Source organism: Hemitrygon akajei, chromosome 19 (genome assembly GCF_048418815.1).
Source record: "Hemitrygon akajei chromosome 19, sHemAka1.3, whole genome shotgun sequence".
NCBI lineage: Eukaryota > Metazoa > Chordata > Chondrichthyes > Myliobatiformes > Dasyatidae > Hemitrygon > Hemitrygon akajei.
The window spans coordinates 12,650,832-12,673,037 of record NC_133142.1 but is presented as its reverse complement, the minus strand read 5'-3'; the positions used below and the strand labels follow the sequence as shown (position 1 = coordinate 12,673,037).

The 22,206-nt window shown below is 38.6% G+C and overlaps 1 protein-coding gene across 2 annotated transcripts in view; it reads right to left on the bottom strand.

The window, feature by feature from the left end:
- Positions 1-22,206, bottom strand: part of LOC140741743 (uncharacterized) — a 141,304-nt gene that overhangs the window by 80,371 nt on the left and 38,727 nt on the right. For both annotated transcript variants that reach the window (XM_073072092.1, XM_073072090.1), the window contains exons 4-7: positions 20,336-20,515; positions 19,435-19,542; positions 15,144-15,259; positions 12,807-12,940 (exon numbers count right to left, since the gene is read on the bottom strand). In XM_073072092.1, the coding sequence (XP_072928193.1) occupies positions 12,807-12,940; positions 15,144-15,259; positions 19,435-19,542; positions 20,336-20,515 (538 nt within the window). The remainder of the gene's footprint in view (positions 1-12,806; positions 12,941-15,143; positions 15,260-19,434; positions 19,543-20,335; positions 20,516-22,206) is intronic.

Below are 22,206 nucleotides of genomic sequence, written 5' to 3'. Positions count from 1 at the left end.
TTTTAAGATCTCTAACCTGATTTTTCTCTACACTTACTGACATATTGCTAACGTCTTTGCAGGTGAATACTTAAGCAAAATATGTGTTAGGACTATCTGCTAGGTCCTTCTTTATATAATTTAACAACCCACTATTCTTCCTAATACACTTAGCTTTCTCTTTGACTTTTCTTTTACTACTAAAGTATTGAAAAAATCTCAGCGTTATTCTTAGCATTATCAGCAAATCCTTCTCAACCTGCCTTTCGGCAATCCGAAGTTCCCTCTTGCCTTTTGCACTCATATTTTCACATGCCCTACGGTTATATAGCTGTCTTTTCTTCAGTAATTTCAAATATATATCTTCATTCATCGATGCAGTTTTTATTGCTTCTCCCGACCTTGGGTATGAACATTTCCTGCAGTGGATCTGTTACCTTTTTAAAATGACTCCATTCTTCCTCAACTGACTCAACATCAAGCAGTTCCTTCCAGTTTATCTTCTTAAGTCTTTGCTACATCTGCACAAACATTGCCTTTCTGAAATTCAATTTAATGGCTTTTGTTTTTACTGATATACTCTCTGAAAAAGCTTAGAGACTAACAATATTATGATCACTTGTTCCTAAAGGCTAAACAACTTCTGTACTCAAAATTCTATCCTGATAGTTACAGAATATCAAATTTGGACATGCCTCCCCTCGAGTTGGTATATTAGCATACTGGGTCAAAAAATAACAATCATGGAATTCACTGTCCTGTAATCCATTCGTCACTGGGTTCACCCACTCAATATCTGGGAAATTATTGTCACCTGTAACTATATTATCACCCTCAGAACTTGCTTTTTAATATTCTGATAGAGTTGTTCATTAAAATCACTATCAGCATTAGGTCTATAACATACACCCAATGTTTTTCCTTTATTCTTATAGCTTTCAATTCTCACCTAGATAGCTTCACTAAGTCTCGATTCATCTCCTATCATAAGCAAACTCACGTTTAAATTCTCTGTTATGTATATGGCTACTCCTCCACCTTTAAAATCTTGCCCATCTTTCCCAAGTACATCTTTTAATATTATATTCATCAACATCCTCTGAGGTCAGCCAGGTTTCAGTTATTGCTATTATATCATACTTATATGCATGTGCTTATAATTCTAGCTTACTTATTTTATTCTTAATACTTCTTGCATTTATACAGGCTGTCCTTAGACTGACACTTATATTTTTCATCTTATTCTGACCCATTTTTATATTTTTGAAGCCTATAATTGGTTTATGTCCTAATATGTTTTTCTCCACTAAGGTGTTTAAACAGTTGAGCCTAGCCCAGACAACCCCAATAGGCGGATCGCGGGCCAGGTCCGGACCGCGCTGACCCACTGGGACTTATGTGAACGCACCTGTCATAACGTAAATAAAGCGCGTGCTGCTCTAATTTATTTTAACCTCATCCCACACCGTACACTTGACTCACACCGTACACTTGACCTACTGCGGGAAGATCCAGTGATGAAGGATTTCATGACGAGCCTGGCAGAAAACTGCAGGGAACGATTTGAAAGCTTCTCTAAACTCTCAGGTGACATCCTCCTCTTCCTGAAACAGCCGTTCTCCTTTTCGGCTGACGGCCAGTGGACTGCAGAAGCCAAAAGGCTGGTGCCTTCCATAGATGAAGCAACTCTTTAGATGAAGGTCTTGGAAATGGGAACATCTGATTTGCTCAAAGCACAACACAAGGAAGTTAAGGTGAGTGATTTTTGGATTAACGTGGTTCCCCAAGCTCAATTCAAAAACACGAGAGCTATTGCAATGCTCCTACTCACACTGTTCCCCTCCATGTACATATGTGAGTCATCGTTCTCTTCAATGAACTCTATCAAGCACCAGGACAGAAACAGACTCTCCAGTGCACATCTTGGCCAGTACCTCAGGATTGCCACAACAGAATACAGGTCCAACATCAGAAGGATTGCCTCATCCCATCGCTGTCACTTCTCGGTGAGTGAATCAATTTATTTTTGTCCATTTGTCAATCTTATTGTGGTATAATAATATTACAACAATAATACTGATTCCATTTATAGCTACACTTCATACTTCAAATACTACATAGCTTAATTTAAAAGAAGAAATAGATTAAATGAGAGAACAAAAACAGTGGAAAAGGCAGAACTACTAAAACTCTCTGTGGAAGAGAAGTGGTAGAGAGAGAGGGGAGGAGAGAGGAGGAGATTTGCATTCCCTGACTGCTTCAGTTTCTAAACTACACTGCAAAGCAACTCTTGGGACCTGCCATGTTAGGACTACAACAACTTCACTACTATCTAACTATCGGCCCGCTTTATTGTTGAAAACATGCTAAGCACCTCTTTTACTGCTAGCACTAGAGAACTACGTATGCAAAGGCAAAAAAAAAACGGCCGCCCAAAGCAAGGGTTAGGCCAGAAAAAAAATTCCTTTGCAGCCCCAGCAAGCTGCTTTTAAATGACTGATTGTCATAAACATTTAAAAATAATCTAAAAGGACTTCTGGCAACAACAAGCTGTCAAAGACTAACAGAGTAGTCTGGGGTTGAGGCTTTGGCTCCTCAGAATCTGCTGCCCAAGGTCTAGTTGCATGCGCTTGCTCCACAGAATAGTTGCACTCTTCAAGTCAATCAGTTCTGCAGTACCACAAAAGGGACGTGTGACCATGGGAAGAGTACAGCTGATAGACCAGATTGAGCATGAACACAGAAGTTAGAAATGTACTGACCCGTGAAAAGCAGCTTGCTGGCAGTTCTCTATGGAACCACCACCTAAATCTATGTAGATCTTTAACAACATTTAATCTTGCAAAAGGGAGTGCCCAGTTCACTGGTGAAAATCAGAATTGTGGAAACTAAAATTATAATTACAAAACTATTTCATAATTGGTCCCCATTCACTGAAATTTTTTTTTCAATCTATTAACTTGATACCATTATAAAAATGTTGAAATTAATAATCAATGAAGAGACTATAAGCAGTTTTCATCAAAAGATGATGAAGTGATATTAGGATAATATTTTCCTTTTTAATATGTAAACTCTGATATAGTATTTCATTTGGAGTAGAGCTAGGGAAAAATAATAAAACTGAAATGTGATGATTTAATTCATATGTAAAGCTGTTGATGATCGTCAACATTAATTTCAAATCCTCTATGAGCTGTTTTCTACTATATTGCAAGACTGCACACACTGAAATAATTGATGTTCGGAATAGCACATGGTTGAAGAACAAAAGCTTGTGAACCAGCAGAATAAACACTACTTAGCTAATTCCATATTAGCCAAAGTAGTACTTGTTTCAACTCATTTACCGAAATCCTAGTGAAAATTCTCTATGTATGTAAAGATTTTTCTAATGTAAACGACTTGACTACTGAAAGAGAACAAATTTTGTGCTGTGAGACTAGAACATATTTAAAATAATTTAACGCCCTAAAACTCTTAAGCTTCCTTGGTGAATTGATCCATCGCTAACTTCCTTCAAAAAAACAGGTGCATATATGGAAAAGCAGCTGTAAAATGTCATCGGTCTGAAGCAGACAAGCTCTTGCTTAACACTAACCTTGGAAAGGAAGGACCATCTAGGTTATAATTATATACAGGAATGTAAACTTGGCCACACTCCCTGGGTAAACTAACAATGATCAGCTGGTATCATACATACCATGCACTTGAAACAGGGGTCTTATTACGTCAAAGCATATTTCTGGAATACTATCACTTCCCCTTCTAATCCATCACTTCCTCAGCTCCCTCCCAGAATACTAGTGAGTTGCCAGAGAAAAACATATGTCAAGCCTGGCTAGGCACATTACCCACATAAATAAATACAGCTGGCATACTTCTCAGAACAAGCTGTTCTACAGGCATGAACACTATTCTCAACAGCGGCACATTTTCCACCTTTTCTGATGAATTTACTTTACTAACCTCACACCAGTGGATACTAAGCAAAAACAAACATACACTCATCATAATTCCAATTATTTATATATGAAGATGGTGATGGTACAACTTTATTTTCAGAAGTCAAGGACAGATAGTGGTTCCTAAGATTTCCTTCCTGCTTTTCCTGAGTTAATCAGTATGAGCTTTGTAGTTTACAGATGCAGTGTCTGGGCATCAAAATCAGCAATGAAAATTTTATTATATTTAAACGGCCTTGAAAGATCTTCAATGTTCACAAAGCACACCAGGTCATTAAAACTCTATAAACTGGAATCTATAGTGACCATATTCTCCCGGCAACTTTAAAAAAATAAGCAACTATAGTTATGAAGAGAGACCTGAGATGCTGTAAGTAATTATACTGGAAGCAAAATGGTAAAGAGATTTAGTAAAAATACTGAAAACATCCCTACACTTTTACCAGAATGATTGTGTTATACTCCAACTTCCCAGAATCAATACCCACAGTCAGTACATGCCCACAGTTAACTGGAGATAGAGCTTTGACCAGCTGCGAAAATCCTATATGATCATAGGTTTTAAGCAGGGAGTAAATAATTAAATAGAAAGAAAATTTTAAAATATCATTAGAAATATATTAAAAACATTGAAAACATTAAAACAAAATAACTCAAAAATGTACATTCTATTTCTCCAGCCATTTTGCAGGCCTGAGATCCTGATGGAGCCTCAGATCCTGCAAAAGAACAAATCTGGTATTGGAATTGAGAGGTGATTCCCCAGCATAAGGATGGAGAATTCCACACAGAATCCAGTGATGGAGCGTAATAAGATAGGTGGTACCATCTGTCATTCAGTAACTTCCATACTTCCAGAACTGGAACTGTATATGTGGAAGTCTGGGGCATATAGCTATTCCAACAGCTGAGAGGCAGCAGTTCCGACCGGATCTGCCAGATAAACTCAGTGTGACGAAGCTTACTGCTTCTTTAGGCAGGAGAACTAATGACACAAGATCATCAATTTCAAATTAATATCAAGAGGGCAAGGAAATAGACTTAGGCAAATTTCTTTCGACAAGATGTTGTACATCTATCATTTAAGATTAAAGTGACGGAAATATATGAAGTGGGATTGACAAGTTACCGGTGGAGAGCAAGAGAGTCGGACTATATTCAATCTCTCTAATACACAATCAAGCATTGGGCATACAACTGTATTATTTGTATTCTATGAAACTGTAAACATTAGGAGCAAGGTTTAATTCACTCAGGGTATCTTTGGTCGCACTGGTACTAACAAAGCCAAAAACGGATGACTGCCAAAGGAAATTTTTAAATGTTTTCCCCAGCTGACAGCCAGAAACTTTAGGAGGTCGATTAATGAATTAAACACTATTCCCTGCTGAGAACCAATGGCCAATTAAAATGTTAAATAGCATTGGAGGCAGGGAACCTGAAAGTAAGGTCTTCTGACTATGTATTTACATATTTAAATAATTTACCTGATAGATGGGTAGATTGCCTGACAATAAAAGACAGCTACTTTATGAAACATTGCTTGACATATGACAATTCCCTGTGTGGCATTTTGACCCCCAACCTTATAGTGTTAAGGAAACTCTATCAGTGTCAGATTAATAATAAACCACTGACTTTTTTTCCCCAAATTCCAGCCCTGAAATTCACTTACAACATGCTTCCATTTTTAATACACCCCTTTTTAATACATCAATACTTTGATGAATCACACTTTTATACTTTAAACTTCACAGAGGATAACCCAGGTTTCAGTAAACTCTTATAATTTTATCAAACTGGTAAATATGTATTACAATCTCTTATAGACCAATATATACAACCTCAGATGTTGTGTCAAACATCCCTAGGGTGGTGTAGTCAGTGTTTAAGTTCATTTTTACTTCAACCATTTAATGAACCTGAACCATCACACTGTTTCCAGCTTTTCATTGAGAAACCTGCCCAACATCGTTTTTTAAAATTTACTCAATAAATACATTTTAAAAGATTTGAATTACCATTTTCATTCCTGACCTAGGTGAACTTACGTATGTAGTAACATTTGCAAGTTGCTTTGCGGCAGTGGCACAGTACAATAAAAAACTACAAATTACAATATTTTATATTGCCCTGGGTGACGAGGGTTTATGATGGATAGAGCCTTTATGAGGCATCACCTTTTGAAGGTGTCCACGATGCTGGAGAGGCTAGTGCCCATAATGAAGCTCACTGAGTTTGCAGCTTTTTCTGATCCTGTGCAGTGGCCCCTCCATCCCAGACAGTGATGCAGCCAGTTAGAATTAATGGTCTCAGAGTATTTATAGAAATTTGCTAGGTTATGGCAACATACAAAGTCACCTCAAACTCCTAATGAAATATAGTTGCTGTTGTGCCTTGTTAAAATTGCATCAACATTTTGGGCCCAAGAAGTTGACACGAAGGAACTTGAAACAGCTCACCGTCTAATTCTGATCCCTTGATGAGAACAGATGGGTGTTCCCTCAATGTCCTCTTCCTGAAGTCCACAATTAATTCCCTGATCTTCCTGACATTGAGTACAAGGTTGTTGTTGTGACACTAGTCACTGGCAGCCAACCAGAAAAGGATTCTTTTATTCCCACTCCCTGCCTCCTACCAATCAGCCAATGCTCTAACCATGCCAGTAGCTTTCCTGTAATACCATGGACTCTTAACTTGGTGAGCAGCCTCATGTATGGCACCTTGTCAAAGGCCTTCTGAAAATCCAAATGTACAACATCCACTGCATTCCCTTTATCGATCCTACTTGTAATCTCCTCAAAGAATTCTAACAGGTTCCTGAGGCAAGATTTTCCCCTCATGGAAACCATGCTGACTTTGTCCTTTCTTGTCCTGTGTTACTAAGTATTCCAGAGCCTCATCCTTAACAACTGACTCCAACATCTTCCCAACCACTGAGGTGATGCTAACAGTTCTATAATTTCCTTTCTGTTGCCTCCCTCCTTTCTTAAAGAGTTAAGCGACATTTCCAGTCCTCCAGAATCCTGCTAGTGTGCAATGTTTCTTGAAAGATCTAAACTAATATCTCCACAATCTCAACTATTTTTTTCAGAACCCTAGTTCATCTGGTCAGAGTGATTTATGCACCTTTAGGTCTTTTAGCTTCTGAAGCATCATCTCCCTTGCAATAGTAACTGCACTCACTTCTCTTCTCTCACACCCTTCAAAACCTGGCACACTGCTAGAGTCTTCCACAGTGAAGACTGTTGGAAAATACTCATTTAGTTCATCTGCCATCTCCTTGTCATCCATTATTATTTCTCTGGCCTTATTTTCTAGTGTTCCTATATCCACTCTCATATCTCTTTATTTTTTTTCTATCCACCTTGATATTGTTTGCTAGCTTGCTTTCATATTTAATCTTAATCCTAATGATTATTTTAGTTACTTTCTGTAGGTTTTTAAAAGCTTCCTAATCCTCTATCTTCCCACTAATTTTTGCTTTGTTATATGCCCTTTCTTCTGCTTTTACATTAGTTTTGACTTCCCTTGTCAGCCACTGTTGTGCTATTTTGCTATTTGAGTATTTCTGTAGTTTTTGGAATTCATCTATCCTGTACCTTCCTGATTTTTCCCAGAAACTCAAGCTATTGTTGCTCTGCTGTTGTCCCTGCTAGCATTTCCTTCCAATTTACTTTGGTCAACTCCACTCTCATACCACTGTAATTTCCTTTATTCCACTGAAATATTGCTATGTCAGACTTTACTTTCTCCCTAATCAAATTTCAAGTAAAACTCAATCATATTGTGATCACTGCTTCATAAGGGTTCCTCTACCTTAAGCTCCCTGATTGCCTCCGGTCCATTACATAACATCCAATCCAGTATAGCTGATCTCCTGGTAGGCTCCATGAGAAACTGCTCTAGAAAGCCACTCATAGGCATTCAACAAATTCACTCTCTTGGGATCCATTCCCAAACTGATATTCCCAATCTACCTGCATGTTAAAATCTCCCACGATTATCACACTATTGCCCTTCTGACACATCTTTTTTAATTCCCATTGTGATCCATAGTCCACATCCCAGCTACTGTTTGGAGGCTTCTATATAAGTGCCATCAGGGTCCTTTTACCCTTGAAGTTTCTTAACTCAATCCACAGAGATTCAACATCTTTTGATTCGATGTTACATCTTTCTAATGATTTGATGCCATTCTTTATCAGCAGAGCCATGCCACCTCCTCTGCCTACCTTCCCATCCCTCTGATACAACGTCTAACTTGGACATTCAGCTCCCAATTATAACTATCCTTCAGCCATGACTTAGTGATGGCCACAGCAGCATACCCAATAATCTGTAAAAGTGCAACAAGATCATCCACCTTATTTGTTATACTCCTTTCATTGAGATAGAACACTTTGAGTCCTGTATTTGCTACCCTTTTTGAATCTGCATCCCTAATGCACTGACTGTCACCCTGCTGGCTGCAATTTTGTCCTATTATCCACATGCCCTTCCTGACAGTTTGACTGCACACTATCTTAGTTTTTTCCCCCCCATCTGTCTCCTCCTGAGTCCCTTCACTCTGGATTCCATCCTCAGCCAAATTAGTTTAAACCCTACTGATCTACTCTAACAAACATGCCCGCAAGAACATTGGTCCACCTTGGGTTCAGGTGCAACTAGTCCCTTTTATACAGGTCATAAATCCCCCAAAAGAGATCCTAATGATCCAAGAGCCTAAAGCCCTGCTCACTGCACCAGCTTCTCTGCCATGCATTTATCTGCCAAATCATCCTGTTTCTACCCTCACTGGTGCATGGCATAAATAGCAATGCAGAAATTACTACCCTGAGGTCCTCCTTCTCAGTTTTCTGCCAGCTCTCTAAATTCTTTCTTCAGCTATGTCCAATATGTTCTTGAAGGCATACACTCATCCACATAGATATTGAAGTCAGTGGCAACTGTGGCATATTCATTCAAAATCGAAAGTGAATCCCTAAATATTATCCAATTTATTGACTCAAAGCAGTCCTCTACGTGTTCCTCTGCCTCCCTTGATCCTACCTCCTTGGTCCTCACCATTGGCACTGAGGTCTTTAGTCTCTACCTGTACACTGGGAGTAGAGGTACAGCCAGATGATGGGACTTTTCAAAGTGAGGGTGTGGGATAGCATGGTAAGTGTTCTTGATGGTGATATAACAGTGGTCAAGTGTGCTGGCTCCTCTGTTCCACAGGTGATATGTTGGTGGTAGCTGTTCAGAGACTTCTTCAACCTGGCCTAGTTGAAATCCCCTGCAATGATAGGGAGGGCATCAGGGTGCACTGTTTCGGGACTGCTGATCAAGGTGCACAGCTCCTCCAGTGCCTGCCTGACTTTGTATGCCACTACCAGGAAATTTGCGGATAAAATGGACAATACTTGACCGCTAGGTGTTCCAGGTCGGGTGAGCAAGATAGAGACAGAATCACGTCTGTGCACCACAATGAGCTAATCATGACACATACTCCACCACTTTTCCCTTTAAAAGACTCAGCTGTCCTGTTTTTTCGTTGAAGCCCTCAGTCTGCAGCGCTGCATCCAAATGGTCGGAGTGAGCCATGTCTCCGTGAAGCAAAGTACACAGCAGTCCCTGAAGTCCCTTTGGTACTGCAATCTTGCTCTGAGGTCTTCAATTTAATTTTCCAGAGTCTATGCATTCAGCAGCAAGATAGTAGGGAGTGAGGATCTAAGGGTTGCATTTCAATCTTACTTGCAAGCCCAGCACACTTTCCTTGCTTATTTTTACTTAAAGGGAAATTGTACTTAGTATACACTTCAGATAGAACTTAGTATATCCTTACGTACTTATAGTTATACTTAGAAGTCTGGACAAATACCCAAGTATACGTAAGCATATACTCATACACTTATGGTTAAACTTAGAAATCTGGTCTGGTGAAGACAGAGAGAATTTAAATTCCATTACGTAAGTGGTTTTTAAATTAATGGCAATTATGATGACCATGCAACTACTAAATAGTTATTTAAAAAGAAAGCCTGCCACCACTCTGACCTATAGAGCCTTAAGCCCTTAGCAATCTAGTTGACTATCTAGATTGACAACCTAGCTCTGCAAAATTGCCTCAGAAGTGAAAAGATTGCCTCAAAAGTGAATCATTATTTCTAAACAAAATAATAAATCCAAGTGGTCCTTTCAATTCAATCTATGCACCGGAATTAGTCGTAGCCAGCTCACTCCAATTACAGTCAACCTTGAAAATTATGTCTCAGGAAGGGCACACTTATCAGACTGAATCTGCACCAGCTCATGAGAGAACAAAAACAAATAATAAATCCATTTGATCCTGGCATTATAATCTATCTGTTCTTGCATATATCCCTGTAGACTCTGGGAGGAGAGATCACTACATGAACCTTGAAGAGACAAGATTCCTTCTTCACAAAGGTAGGATTTATTATGTTTTAAAACACTGCAATGTGGTACAGATTGAGAACAAATCCCATAGTTCAAAGTTGGGCCGCTGTAGGCAATCAGCAGCAAAACAAACGTATTCCACCACAGCAGCAAGTTCATGGCCTAAAGTTACACTCACACTCTGATTATCACCAAGCCACGAGCTCAGTCATAATTCATTGAGTGTGGGACACAATGCAGTAACAGGTAAACCCAAGACAAAATGAGATGTCAACCAGATAAAGATTCAACAGCACCATCCACAACAGTGGTTGAGTTTGGCATATGAATGCCAAAAAGAGTAGTGCAATAATTGTAACCACCTTCACACAGAAATGGTGATTCGATTGCACATCTTCTCAGTCTTCCGCCACCTCACCCCAAAGAAACCTCACAGGCATTAATCTACTATATATTACAGCAAAAATGAGAATACTTTGATGATGACTACATGGTGCTCAGTTCTTTTCACAGCTCCAGATTGTGAAATTGTCTATGCATGCAATGCAAGATCTGAAGATTTAGGCATAAGCTAATAAGAAGTACCATTTGCAACATATTTGAGCCAGAAAAGTATCATTTCCAACAGTGAGACTTTAACTGCCATTCAATGACATTCAATGCTGCATTACTCACCAAATCGCTCAACACCAACTTGAAGATTCACTATCAAGAAACTACATTCCAGAATTTTGAAACATGACCAATATCACTAACATTCAGACTCTTGTTTGTGTTATGATCCCAGCCCCCTCCTTCCTGAGAATCACAAGATCGCTATTAATTCGGGTCTTGGACCCAGGAAATGACAGAGAATCCTCAGAAAGACAACGCAACGGATTTGACCATTGTTTCTTGGAGACACCTTTGTGGATTGTGACCCTATGCTACGTGCCAGCTATCAGGGCTACATGTACACCCTTGGGCAATGTGGGGTGGGGATTGTATCACCCCACCCTGATTGACAGCTACAACTCTGCAAGTCAAGATAAAAGAGGGGCTGCAGGAGGCAGTCCCCTAGCGACGCACCAGAAGGAGACACCATCGCTCATCGCTCCCGTGATAACGGGAAGCTATTCGGAAGCCACGTGTGGTCCGTTTCCCCTGGCCTGGGGAACGGGTGGCTGGTAACACCGAAAAGGACTTCGAACTAACAACGGGGAAACCACATTCCCGATTCAACGGTTTGCGTCCTAAAGATTGGGCAAGTTTCTTTTCTCACCAAAAATCTCTCTCTCTCTCTCCAACAAGTGAAACCCAGCGGTCCCCAAAAGGCTAAAGCCTGCATGAACTGGTGAGACTTTTATATTTCCATCGGACAATATTTTTACCCCTAGACAAAACGATAGAGCCACTTCTTATTGATGATTATTACTATACCCGTGCTTTAGATTGAGTATTGACGACGTAGATTATCTGAATGTTTGTATTAACCTTACTTTTGTGCCCCTTTATAAATAAAAATGTTTAAAAATAGTACCATCAGACTTCAGCAGACCTCTCTATCTTTGCTGGTAAGTGACCTAGTTACGGGGTTCGTAACATTTGTAATGAGGTTCTTAATTTGTAAGGGGATTGAAGGTTTCAAAGTACATTTATTATTGAAGTATTTATATAGTATACAACCCTGAAATTCATCCTCCTGCAGGCAGCCATGAAACAAAAAAAAACATTCGTCCCAATTAAAGAAAACATCAAACACCCAACTTGTGAAACAAAGGGAAAAAGAAGAACAAATCACGCAAACATCAGAAAACAAATAAATAACACACAGAATATTAAACATCAAACTGCAGAATCCCCAAAATGGTCCAGGACTGACCACCACCAAGTCAGTTCCATTTAACACTGTGTCAATGACCGCAGGCCTCAGCTACGAGCCAGTTCCGTGCCGAAGTGAAGGTTAAGGGAAGAAGGCAGGAGAATGGGTTGAGAAAGGAAAAACAGCCATGACTGAATGGTGGAGCAGCCTCAATGGGACTAATGGCCTAATTCTGCTCCTACATCTTATAGTCTTATTCTCTTAATTATTCTCAGCATACAAGTTCAAATATTGTATAATGGTGGCTGGAAGCACCATGTTGTAGTAAAAATAGTGTATTAGTTTTCATTTAAATAAGACATGTTAGATGAACAGACTGCAATACTGTAAAATGAATATTTTTAACATAATAGTGGAACTTAATTTTCTGAAATTCAAGATTAACAAAAACGTTGAAAAAAATGTGAATTGTTGTTCTTGTAATCTTAAGAAAAATTCTCATCGAAAAATTGGACTTCTTTGACCAGATGCGAAAATAAGCAACTAGTTAAGATTTTGGCACTAAAAATCAAACTCTCACCACAATCAGATATGGACAGCTATTACTGAAAAGGACTCTGGGTTGAACACATAGAACTCTAATGACACTAGCTCACCTGATGACCATGGAGAGTGTACAATAACTTTCCCTCCAATAAATCAAGTATCTTCAGTGTTGAATCATTCGATGCAGTGATAAGATAATTTCCAGTTGGATGAAATGAGAGGCAGTTTACCACAGCACTATGCACTGCAAGAAAATAAAGATTACCCAACTTACAGACACACCAGAAGGTCTTCAGCAACAGAAAAGCTTAACCATTTTGGAGCTAGTAACCTCTATTCAGTTCCCTGTTCCTCACACAGTCAAGTTTATAAACACATTTTGGTCCAGAACCTCAAAAACAAAATAAACCTGAAGTAGCCTTCCCATGGAAATGCTAAAATAAATGAATAAGTCTTTCAAAAGTGAAAAATGATAATTGCCTATGTTTGAAAAATGGAGTCATCCCACCAGATAGGTAATTTTTAGGTCTTCTTTTCCCAAATTCTAAGTTTTGGAAACAACACAAGGCTTATTGAGAAAGTAACGAGGCATGGGAACCAAGGGGACCTTGCTTTGTGGATCCAGAATTGGCTGGCCCACAGAAGGCAAAAAGTGTTTGTAGACGGGTTATATTCTGCATGGAGGTTGGTGACCAGTGGTGTGCCTCAAGGATCTGTTCTGGAACCCTTTCTCTTTGTGATTTTTATAAATGACCTGGATGAGGAAGTGAGGGATGGGTTAGTAAATTTGTTAATTTGCTATGACACAAAGGTTGGGGGTGTTGTGGATAATGTGGAAGGCTGTCAAAGGTTACAGGGGACATTGATAAGATACAAAACTGGACTGAAAAGTGACAGATGGAGTTCAACCCAGATAAGAGTGAGGTGGTTCATTTTGGTAGGTCAAATATGATGGCAGAATATAGTATTAATGGTAAGACTCTCGGCAGTGTGGAGGGTTGGAGCGATCTTGGGGTCCGAGTACATAGGACACTCAAAGCTGCTGTGCAGGTTGACTGGGTGGTTAAGAAGGCATACAGCGTATTGGCCCTCACCAACCGTGGGATTGAGTTCAAGAGGTAATGTTATATCTATATATGACCCAGGTCAGACCCCACTTGGAGTACTGTGCTCAGTTCTGGTCACCTCACTACAGGAAGGATGTGGATACGATAGAGAGAGTGCAGAGGAGATTTACAAAGACGTTGCTGGGATTGGAAAGCGTGCTTATGAGAATAGGTTGAGTGAACTCGGCCTTTTCTCCTGGGAACAACAGAGGATGAGAGGTGACCTGATATACCTCTATAAGATGATGAGAGGCATTGTGTAGATAATCAGAGGCTTTTCCCCAAGGCTCAAATGGTTAACACGAGAGGGCACAGCTTTATGGTGCTGTAGGTTTTCTATGTTTCTATGCTTGTAAGTAGGTACAGAGGAGATGTCAGGAGATCCATAGAGAGTGGTGAGTGAATGGAATGGGTTGCCAGCGATGGTGGTGGAAGCGAATACAATAGGGTCTTTTAAGAGTCTCTTGGATAGGTACATGGAGCTTAGAAAAATAGAGGGCTATGGGTAACCCCAGATAATTTCTAAAGTAGGGACATGTTTGGCACAGTATTGTGGGCTGAAGGGCTTGTTTTGCACTGTAGGTTCTCTACGTTTCTATGTAACGAATAACGACTAAGAGATGCAAGGATATATTAACAAAACCATCCACCGACAGTAATTAATATTCTTTTGGGAAAGAAATCTGGCATCTTCACACTGTTACCTTACAAACAGCTCCAGAAGCATATCAGAGTGTGATGGTGATGGCCTAATTAATCCCTTAATTACATCATACACAATGATGCAATTAAAGGCATTAGTTAGGCCATACACAACAGGAACAATTCACTCCATTGACTGCAGTTAGTTCATAATCGGCTCACCAAAATTCTCTCAAAGGCAAACAGGAAATATCTGTAATTGCTGCCCTTGATGATAATTCCCACAGTGGAAAAAAAAATGCTTGTCATTAATACTAAGTTCATTTACAGCCTGTAGACAGGGCTTGAGTTTGAGTTCATGATTACCATGATTTGTTGCTTCAGAGTTTATTTGGATCAATGGAAAGTGTCAGATAATTACAAAAGGTGTGTTCGTAGCTAAAGAATGTACAATACTATATAAATGGAGTTATGTCCTGGAAGTAATCATGGAACAATAAATTGAGGAAATGAACAGGCAATCAAGTGCTGCAGCCCACAAAACAGGTTTTGCAAACTCATTCTCAGCTCCCAAACCCACTTAGTGATCAAAAGTCATCCGCCACAGGATATAGGGAATTATTACTTAAGGTAGTGATTATTTCAAGCATACTTACCACCACTTATACAAGTTACTTTGCAGAAAATGCAATCTCCTACCTCGATAATGTTGCAGAAGTTTATTCATACGAATATCCCAAAGTTTCACAGTATTGTCTGTCCCTGCTGCTGCAATGCAGGTTCCATTGGGGTGAAAATCTACATAGTTAACAAACCTTTGAGGAAGAAAAGTAAGTTTTAGTTGCATCTCATAGAAAGCTGAAGTATCGCATCAAATGTTTCTTTTAGATTGAGTAACTTGCAACAAAGTTACTATGGTAGTTGAAAGCAGTGCAAAACAATTAGGATATTTAACAGACTTGAAATTTTATAAAATCACTTATGTTCAAGAAGGATAACTCCTCTTCATTATCCTTGCTAAATGAAATAAACCTGAACAGCCATTTGTAAAGTTTCACAAAAGAAAACATAATACTCCAGTTCAGAGAAGTTGAAACATTTTGAGAGCATACAGCCAAATTGGTGATAATCTTGAAAAAAAATTCTCTTGCAAGCTGTGGTGATTTTAAACAGGGATTATCATTGATTATTAATTGGTGACAATAATTATGGACAATTTTTAAAGAAGGTTTATATACATGTATTCATTATTTTACTATTAAAGTATAATACAATAAATGAAACATTTTAGAAAACCTATTCAAAATTTATTAATCTTATAAAAGACAATTGACAAATGACATAATTTCTGAACAGCATTGTTATGGCAACGATTTACTATCAAAATGCTGATGTGCACGTCAGATCTGTGAGTACTTTAATATGTATTGTTTAATGTCACAGTTTCACAACCATCTAACTGTTGTTTGCTGTAAAAGCATCTCACTGCTCTGGGTTGTTAAAAAAAAATTCATTCGCTGCTTCATTTGGCAGTGAAGACAATCATTATCCATCTTTTTATTATGGATAGGGGCTTAAAGAACTGAGGGGTAACATTGCATGACACATGCCAACATTTTTGCATGTGCATCTTGAGGCACACACGCCACAGGTTTGCCAGCCCAGCACTTAATTCATCATCCATTGAAAATTACAAAGTCAAATTTGTTCTTATAGTGGCTAAATAAAAAGACAGCAAGTTACAATTGATTGAATAAAGTGGGGATGCGCATTCAGGTGATGTGATGTAGCTGTATGATGTGGGAGTTTATGGACCCGATTCTGGTTTCAGGTGACCATATCTGCAGCAAGTGTTGGTTGCTAAAGGAATTCAGGCTCAAAGTTGATTACCTGGAATCTGAGCTTCAAACTCTGCAATGCACCAGGAAGAGGCAGAGTTAACCTCAACAATGTGTTTCAGGAGGCAATCACACCCATTGGATTAATTACTTCAAATTCACTCTGAATCAGGGACAAGAGGATGTGACAATAAGTGAGGTAGACAGGGTGATATAAGAAGTGGTGCTGAAGCAGCCTCCGCCTTTGACCTTGGCCAACAGTAATGAGATTCATATTCCCTATGCAGATGGGAGTGGAAACTGTGGGAAAGTTGAGTAAGTGAACTGTAGCACCATGGTTCAGGAAGCCATTGAAGAGGGAGGAGAAGTGAGAAATACAGTCATAATTAGGGATAGTATAGTCAGGGGAAAAGACACAATTCACTTTTGCAAGGATAGAGTGTCCTAAAGGATGTGTTGCTTGCCTAATGTCGAATTCAGGACATCTCCTCACACTTGCAGAGGAATTTGGAGTGTGAGGGGAATGATCCAGTTGTTGTGGTCCCTGTGGGTACCAACGACGTAGGAAGAACAAGGAAAGAGGTTTTGCTGAGGGAACTTGAACAGCTAAGTACTAACTTACAATGCAAAACCAAAAAGATAACAATCTCTGGACTGTGATCTCAACTACATGCACATTGTCATAGGATTAATAAGATCAGAGTTAAATGCATGGCTTAAAGACTGGTGCAGGAAAAGTGAGTTTAAATTTGTTGCATATTAGTCCCAGCACTGGGGAAGAAGGAAGCTATAGGCTCCACCTGAACTAGAGTCCTGGCAAATGACATAATTAGGGCTGTGTATAGTAGGGGGATGGAGGGGGATGCGGTGTTCAACAGCTCGGAAAACTGTGGTTAAAGTAAAAGGGAAGAAGGGTGCAAAAGAGGTTACTGATGTCTCCAGAATAAAGAGTAAGACAGAGATTTTACACAGTAATAAGAATTTAAATTCAGACAACATGGAGACGAAATTGAGAAAAAAGATGTTGTATTTGAATGCATACTGTATATGAAATAAGATAAGTGAGCTTATTGTAGTTAGAAATTGGCATGTGTAACATTGTGGGCATCACATAGTCGTGGTTGAAAGAAGATCAGAGCTGGGAGCTAGACATTCAAGGATACATACCCCATTGAAAAGTCAAGCAGGTGGGCAAAGGAGATGGGATGGCTTTGTTGGTAAAAAAAAAAGATTAAATCAAATCCATAAAATAAGTGACATAAGATCAGAAGGGTAGAATTCTTGTGGATAGAGTTAAGAAAACTGCAAAGGTAAAAGACACTCATGGGAGTGATATACAGGCCTCTGCACAACTTGTGGTCAAGCCCAGTAGGCAAATCTGGATTTGGTGTTCTGCAGTGAATCAAGTTTGACTAGGAGCTTAAGGTTAAGGAACCTTTAGGAGCCAGTGGTCATAATATGAAAGAATTCACCCTCTAGTTTGAGAGGGAAGCTAAAATCAGATGTATTGATATCAGAGTTGAGTAAAGGTAAATACAGAGGCATGAGAGAAGAACTGGCTTAAGTTGATTGGAAGGAGACACTTGTAGGGAGGACAGTACAGGAGGTTCTAGGAGTAATTCAGAAGACACTGGGGTCAGTTCATCTCAAAAGGGCAAAAAGCATTCTAAAAGGGAAGATGAAGCAAGCAGGGCTGACAAGGAAAATTAAGTAGGACTCACATCTACTGTGATGACGTGCTTTGAGAGATTGGTCATGACTAGAATAAACTCCTGCCTACGCAAGGACCTGGACATGCTACAATCTCACTGGCTCTCTGCTGACTCTTGGACCACCTGGACAACAGTAATAACCAAGTCAGGCTACTGTTTAGTGATCAGAATAGAAACTCAAAATATAGGAACGATTCCTTAGCGATGAGAAATTTATTTAACAGAGAATCCACGGAATTCACCGTCGCACACAGCTGTGAACGCCAAGTCATTCAGTGTATTTGAAACTGAAGTTGATAAGTTCTTGATTAGTAAGGGTGTCAAAGGTTATGGGGAGAAGACAGGAAAATGAGGTTGAGAGAGAAAATAAATCAGCCATGATTGAATGATGAAGCAGATTCAATGGGTTGAATATCCTAATTCTTTTCCTACGTCTTATGGTTTTATGCTCGTCAGGGCAAGTTGCTGTATAGATGAAAATTAATATTTCGATGGAGAAAATACTGGGTAATAATCTCCTATAGATATGATTGCAAGGCCAACAGAACACACCATCATGGGTGCATAAAATAAACAGCAACTCCAGACAAGTGAAATAATTAAATCCAAAAGCATGAACACTTCTGTCAGAAATATGTTGCACCTTTGCTGTTACATTGAAAGAATCATCATTCTGACACACCATTCAAAAATGGGCCACACAGTAGTATAGCAGCGTGACATTGTTATAGCTCAGGGCATTGAAGTTCAAAGTTCAATTCCAATGTCATCTGTAAGGATTCTATATGTCATCACTGCGAAATGCGTGGGTTTCCTCTGGGTGCTCCAGTTTCCTCCCACAGTCCTAAGATGTACAGTATTGGTTAGTAGATTAGTTGATCATTATTAATTGTCCTGTGATTAGATTAAGGTTAAATCGGGGGTTGCTTGGCAACGCGGCTCAGAGGGCCTATTTTGCGTTGCATTTCAATCAATCAATCAATCAATATATAAATAACATTGCCATAGAACTTTGGAACTTGTCCACTTCTGTCCAAGTGATTTTCTAAATGACATAATAATATTTAAAAAAATCTGTGCCACTGAAATAATATCTAACTTTTCTTTGTTCCCTTATTCTGACCTTTCTTTTACTCGATATTTCCTTCTGCACCCAGAAGTTTGGTTCACCATCTGAAATACCATGGGAAAATGGTTATGTTTTGGAAATATGTCAGACAATAGAATGCACTAAAGGTACTGATTAACAGATTCCCATCCTTGCTTGAGATGAAGCTCAAAAACTCTCTATCAGGTCACAAATGCACACAAATCTGTGAACCTGGTGCGCAGGAAACTCATCAATCCAAACCTCTAATTTTTCTTTCCATTGCGATGCCAGCAATACAGTATTACTTTTTTTCAACTTTTGATAGATTAATATTTATCAAAAATACTCACCCTCCATGTTCATAAAATGAATGTATACATTCCCTAGTAGCTTTGTCCCATATTTTAATAGTTTTATCATCACTAGCCGAAACAATGAGCCTTCCATCTGGAGAAAACCTAAAATTTAAAGTAAAAAAAAATTAACCAAAAGAAAGCTGTGTATACAACCAACCCTCAATTCTATTTGTAATATATTACAGTAATATTGTGAAAGTATTGTTTGTTTACATAATTCATTATGAGTTATATGAAATGAGGCATACCATCATTATGCCACCGTCATATGTGAGCACTTCACTAAAGAAAAACTAAGTACACAATTAGCTCAGGCTTCTGTGCTTTTCTTCTGATTAGCTTCTCGAGTTACAAAACATAACCATTAACCAGAAAGAACAACCCACAACAGAAAATAAAGCCAGATCAATCTCACAAATTTTTATACGTGTTTTTTTAAAGAAATTTCATGAGGCCACTACTACAATATGTAAATAGGCAAATTATGCTTGACACAATGTTCTAAATTTATCACACAAAAGAATATTAGAGCAGGTCCATTCTGCAAATGTTCTCTATCTCCATATTTTTTGAACAAAGTAACTCCCCTTTGGTGGCTCCCTGGATCTTAAACGATATTTAGACCCACATTATTTTACTTGAATGTTAAACAAATACAAGAGGAAATGTGCAATGTGAAAAAATCTAAGAGTATATGTTCTATGAAATTTTTACTGAAACAGAAGTTTTCTCAGTCTGTGTATTAGTAGAGACAGTTTTAGAATACAAGTTTTAAAATTATGGAACTGCTTTGAATGCCTGCAATCAACTAACCTGAATTTCAAAACATGTGCAAGAGCACCAACCTAACTATTTCCCACCTCCTGTCTTTGATAGATTGAGTGCTTGCTCTTACTTGGCACATCGAACCCAATTTATGTGCTGGCTTAAAGAAAAAAGAAACTTCTGTCGATGAACTGTCCAAACTTTGATTGTTTTGTCATCAGAAGCAGTAACCAGTGATTGTCCATCTCTGGAGAACTGAACACTTCGTATGGTGCCTGTATGAGCTTTTAATACTGTTGATTCACCCTTCCTAGTAAGAAATGGGAAAAAATACTAGGTTAATCCATGAAATACAGAACTACACAGAAAATTATTCAAGACCTCATGTAGAAACATTGACTAGATTCATTTCTCTGTAGGAAAGCTTAATTCCAATTCTTCCCAAGCTCCCAATATAATTCGAGAAAAGTAAATCACCGGAGAGGACGTAGCAGCAACATTACTGAGAGGAAGTGAGAAAGAATAAGTGCAGCACAAAGGAAAGGTGAAAGATACTCCATGAATTTAAATATAAATCAAATTTTACTATGTTCATGCTTATAGGTTTTTAAAAATACAACCCATTGGTAATTTTCTCAAATATTTGATAAAGGTTGCCATATTGAGGAAATGATATGAAAACCTGTAAGAACCAAATCAAAGGAAGTACTTTTCCATGCATTCAATAGTTCTGTTAACCTCCTTCTTCTCGATTCATAAACACTTCAGACTCCAGCAGTGTATCAGAAGAAACTCACCAAACACCTTTGTGAGATTTTAATGAGTATCTGAGAGAACTGTGAAGCTTATTTACCAAAAATGAAATATGCCTACAGTTAAGAATCTATATACTACACAGTTCAATAAGAATACAAAATTTAGATTGTCCAAGTAAAACTGCAAAAACCTTAAACCCGATGGGTTAATCTTTTAATAAATGTTGTCTACAATGTCCTCTTGCCACTGACATGCTTAGGGAGCTAAGTTTTAAAGCTCCAGGAAACCGGCAGTCAAATATAACGTAAAAATAACCCATTGTTTCTGATGCAGGCATCGTGCCAACTACCAATTATGGTTAACATTGTTCTCTTAAAGTAGAGATGCATTGTAAGAGCAGCAGGTGCAAACTTCAGAGCCCTTGCTGAAGTGCATATTTCTCTCAGTGGCTCTTACTTGATAATGAACTCAGCTCCTTGGCCATCCTACGCAGATGAAACCTCTATCTATTCTCATAGATTCCACGATCTTGTGTCACCTTCACTCTCAAAACAACGTTCTGCTCTACTGCATACCATTGTACACCCAAAAGCATCTAGTTTGTGATGAAAAATCTGAAAAATATCCTTCAACATCTATTACTGATTTTAGCACTACAATGCGTTTCAAATAATGGGAATCCACCGGGACCAGTACATATTGTTTGGCCCAATTAAGCAGCTGTCCCAATTAGCTGAAGTTTCATGGAAATAGTTAATAGGAATAAAAAAGACAAACTACTATTTAACTGAGTAACAATTTATGTATTTAAATGAAATTTAAAACAAATTAGAACACTACCAATACTAAAGTACTATAAAATTGTGTATTAGTTTCTAATAGTTATCGACAGACGAGTTCATCTGCCATGTTCTTTTGATTCACGTTGAATGAACAAAATCAGGGCAAATACCTATGGCAGATAATGAACTGCCTTCATACAATGCTTTAGATGATTGCATCCTCCAAAGCTTCGTTTTCATTATAACAATTAAGATGACTGAAGATACAATTGTAATTCCTAACTTATTGAAGCAGTTTCATTTTCACTCCCAGCTATTTCTGGCATCTCCAAGCCTGAATGCTTGAAATCACAGTGAACAAAACTATTCTAAATTATCTTACTGCTATTTCTCACCAGTTAGCAGTGACCAAAAAAAAATCACTGCTTTTTGAACACAAACACGTGCAACTAACACTAAAAAC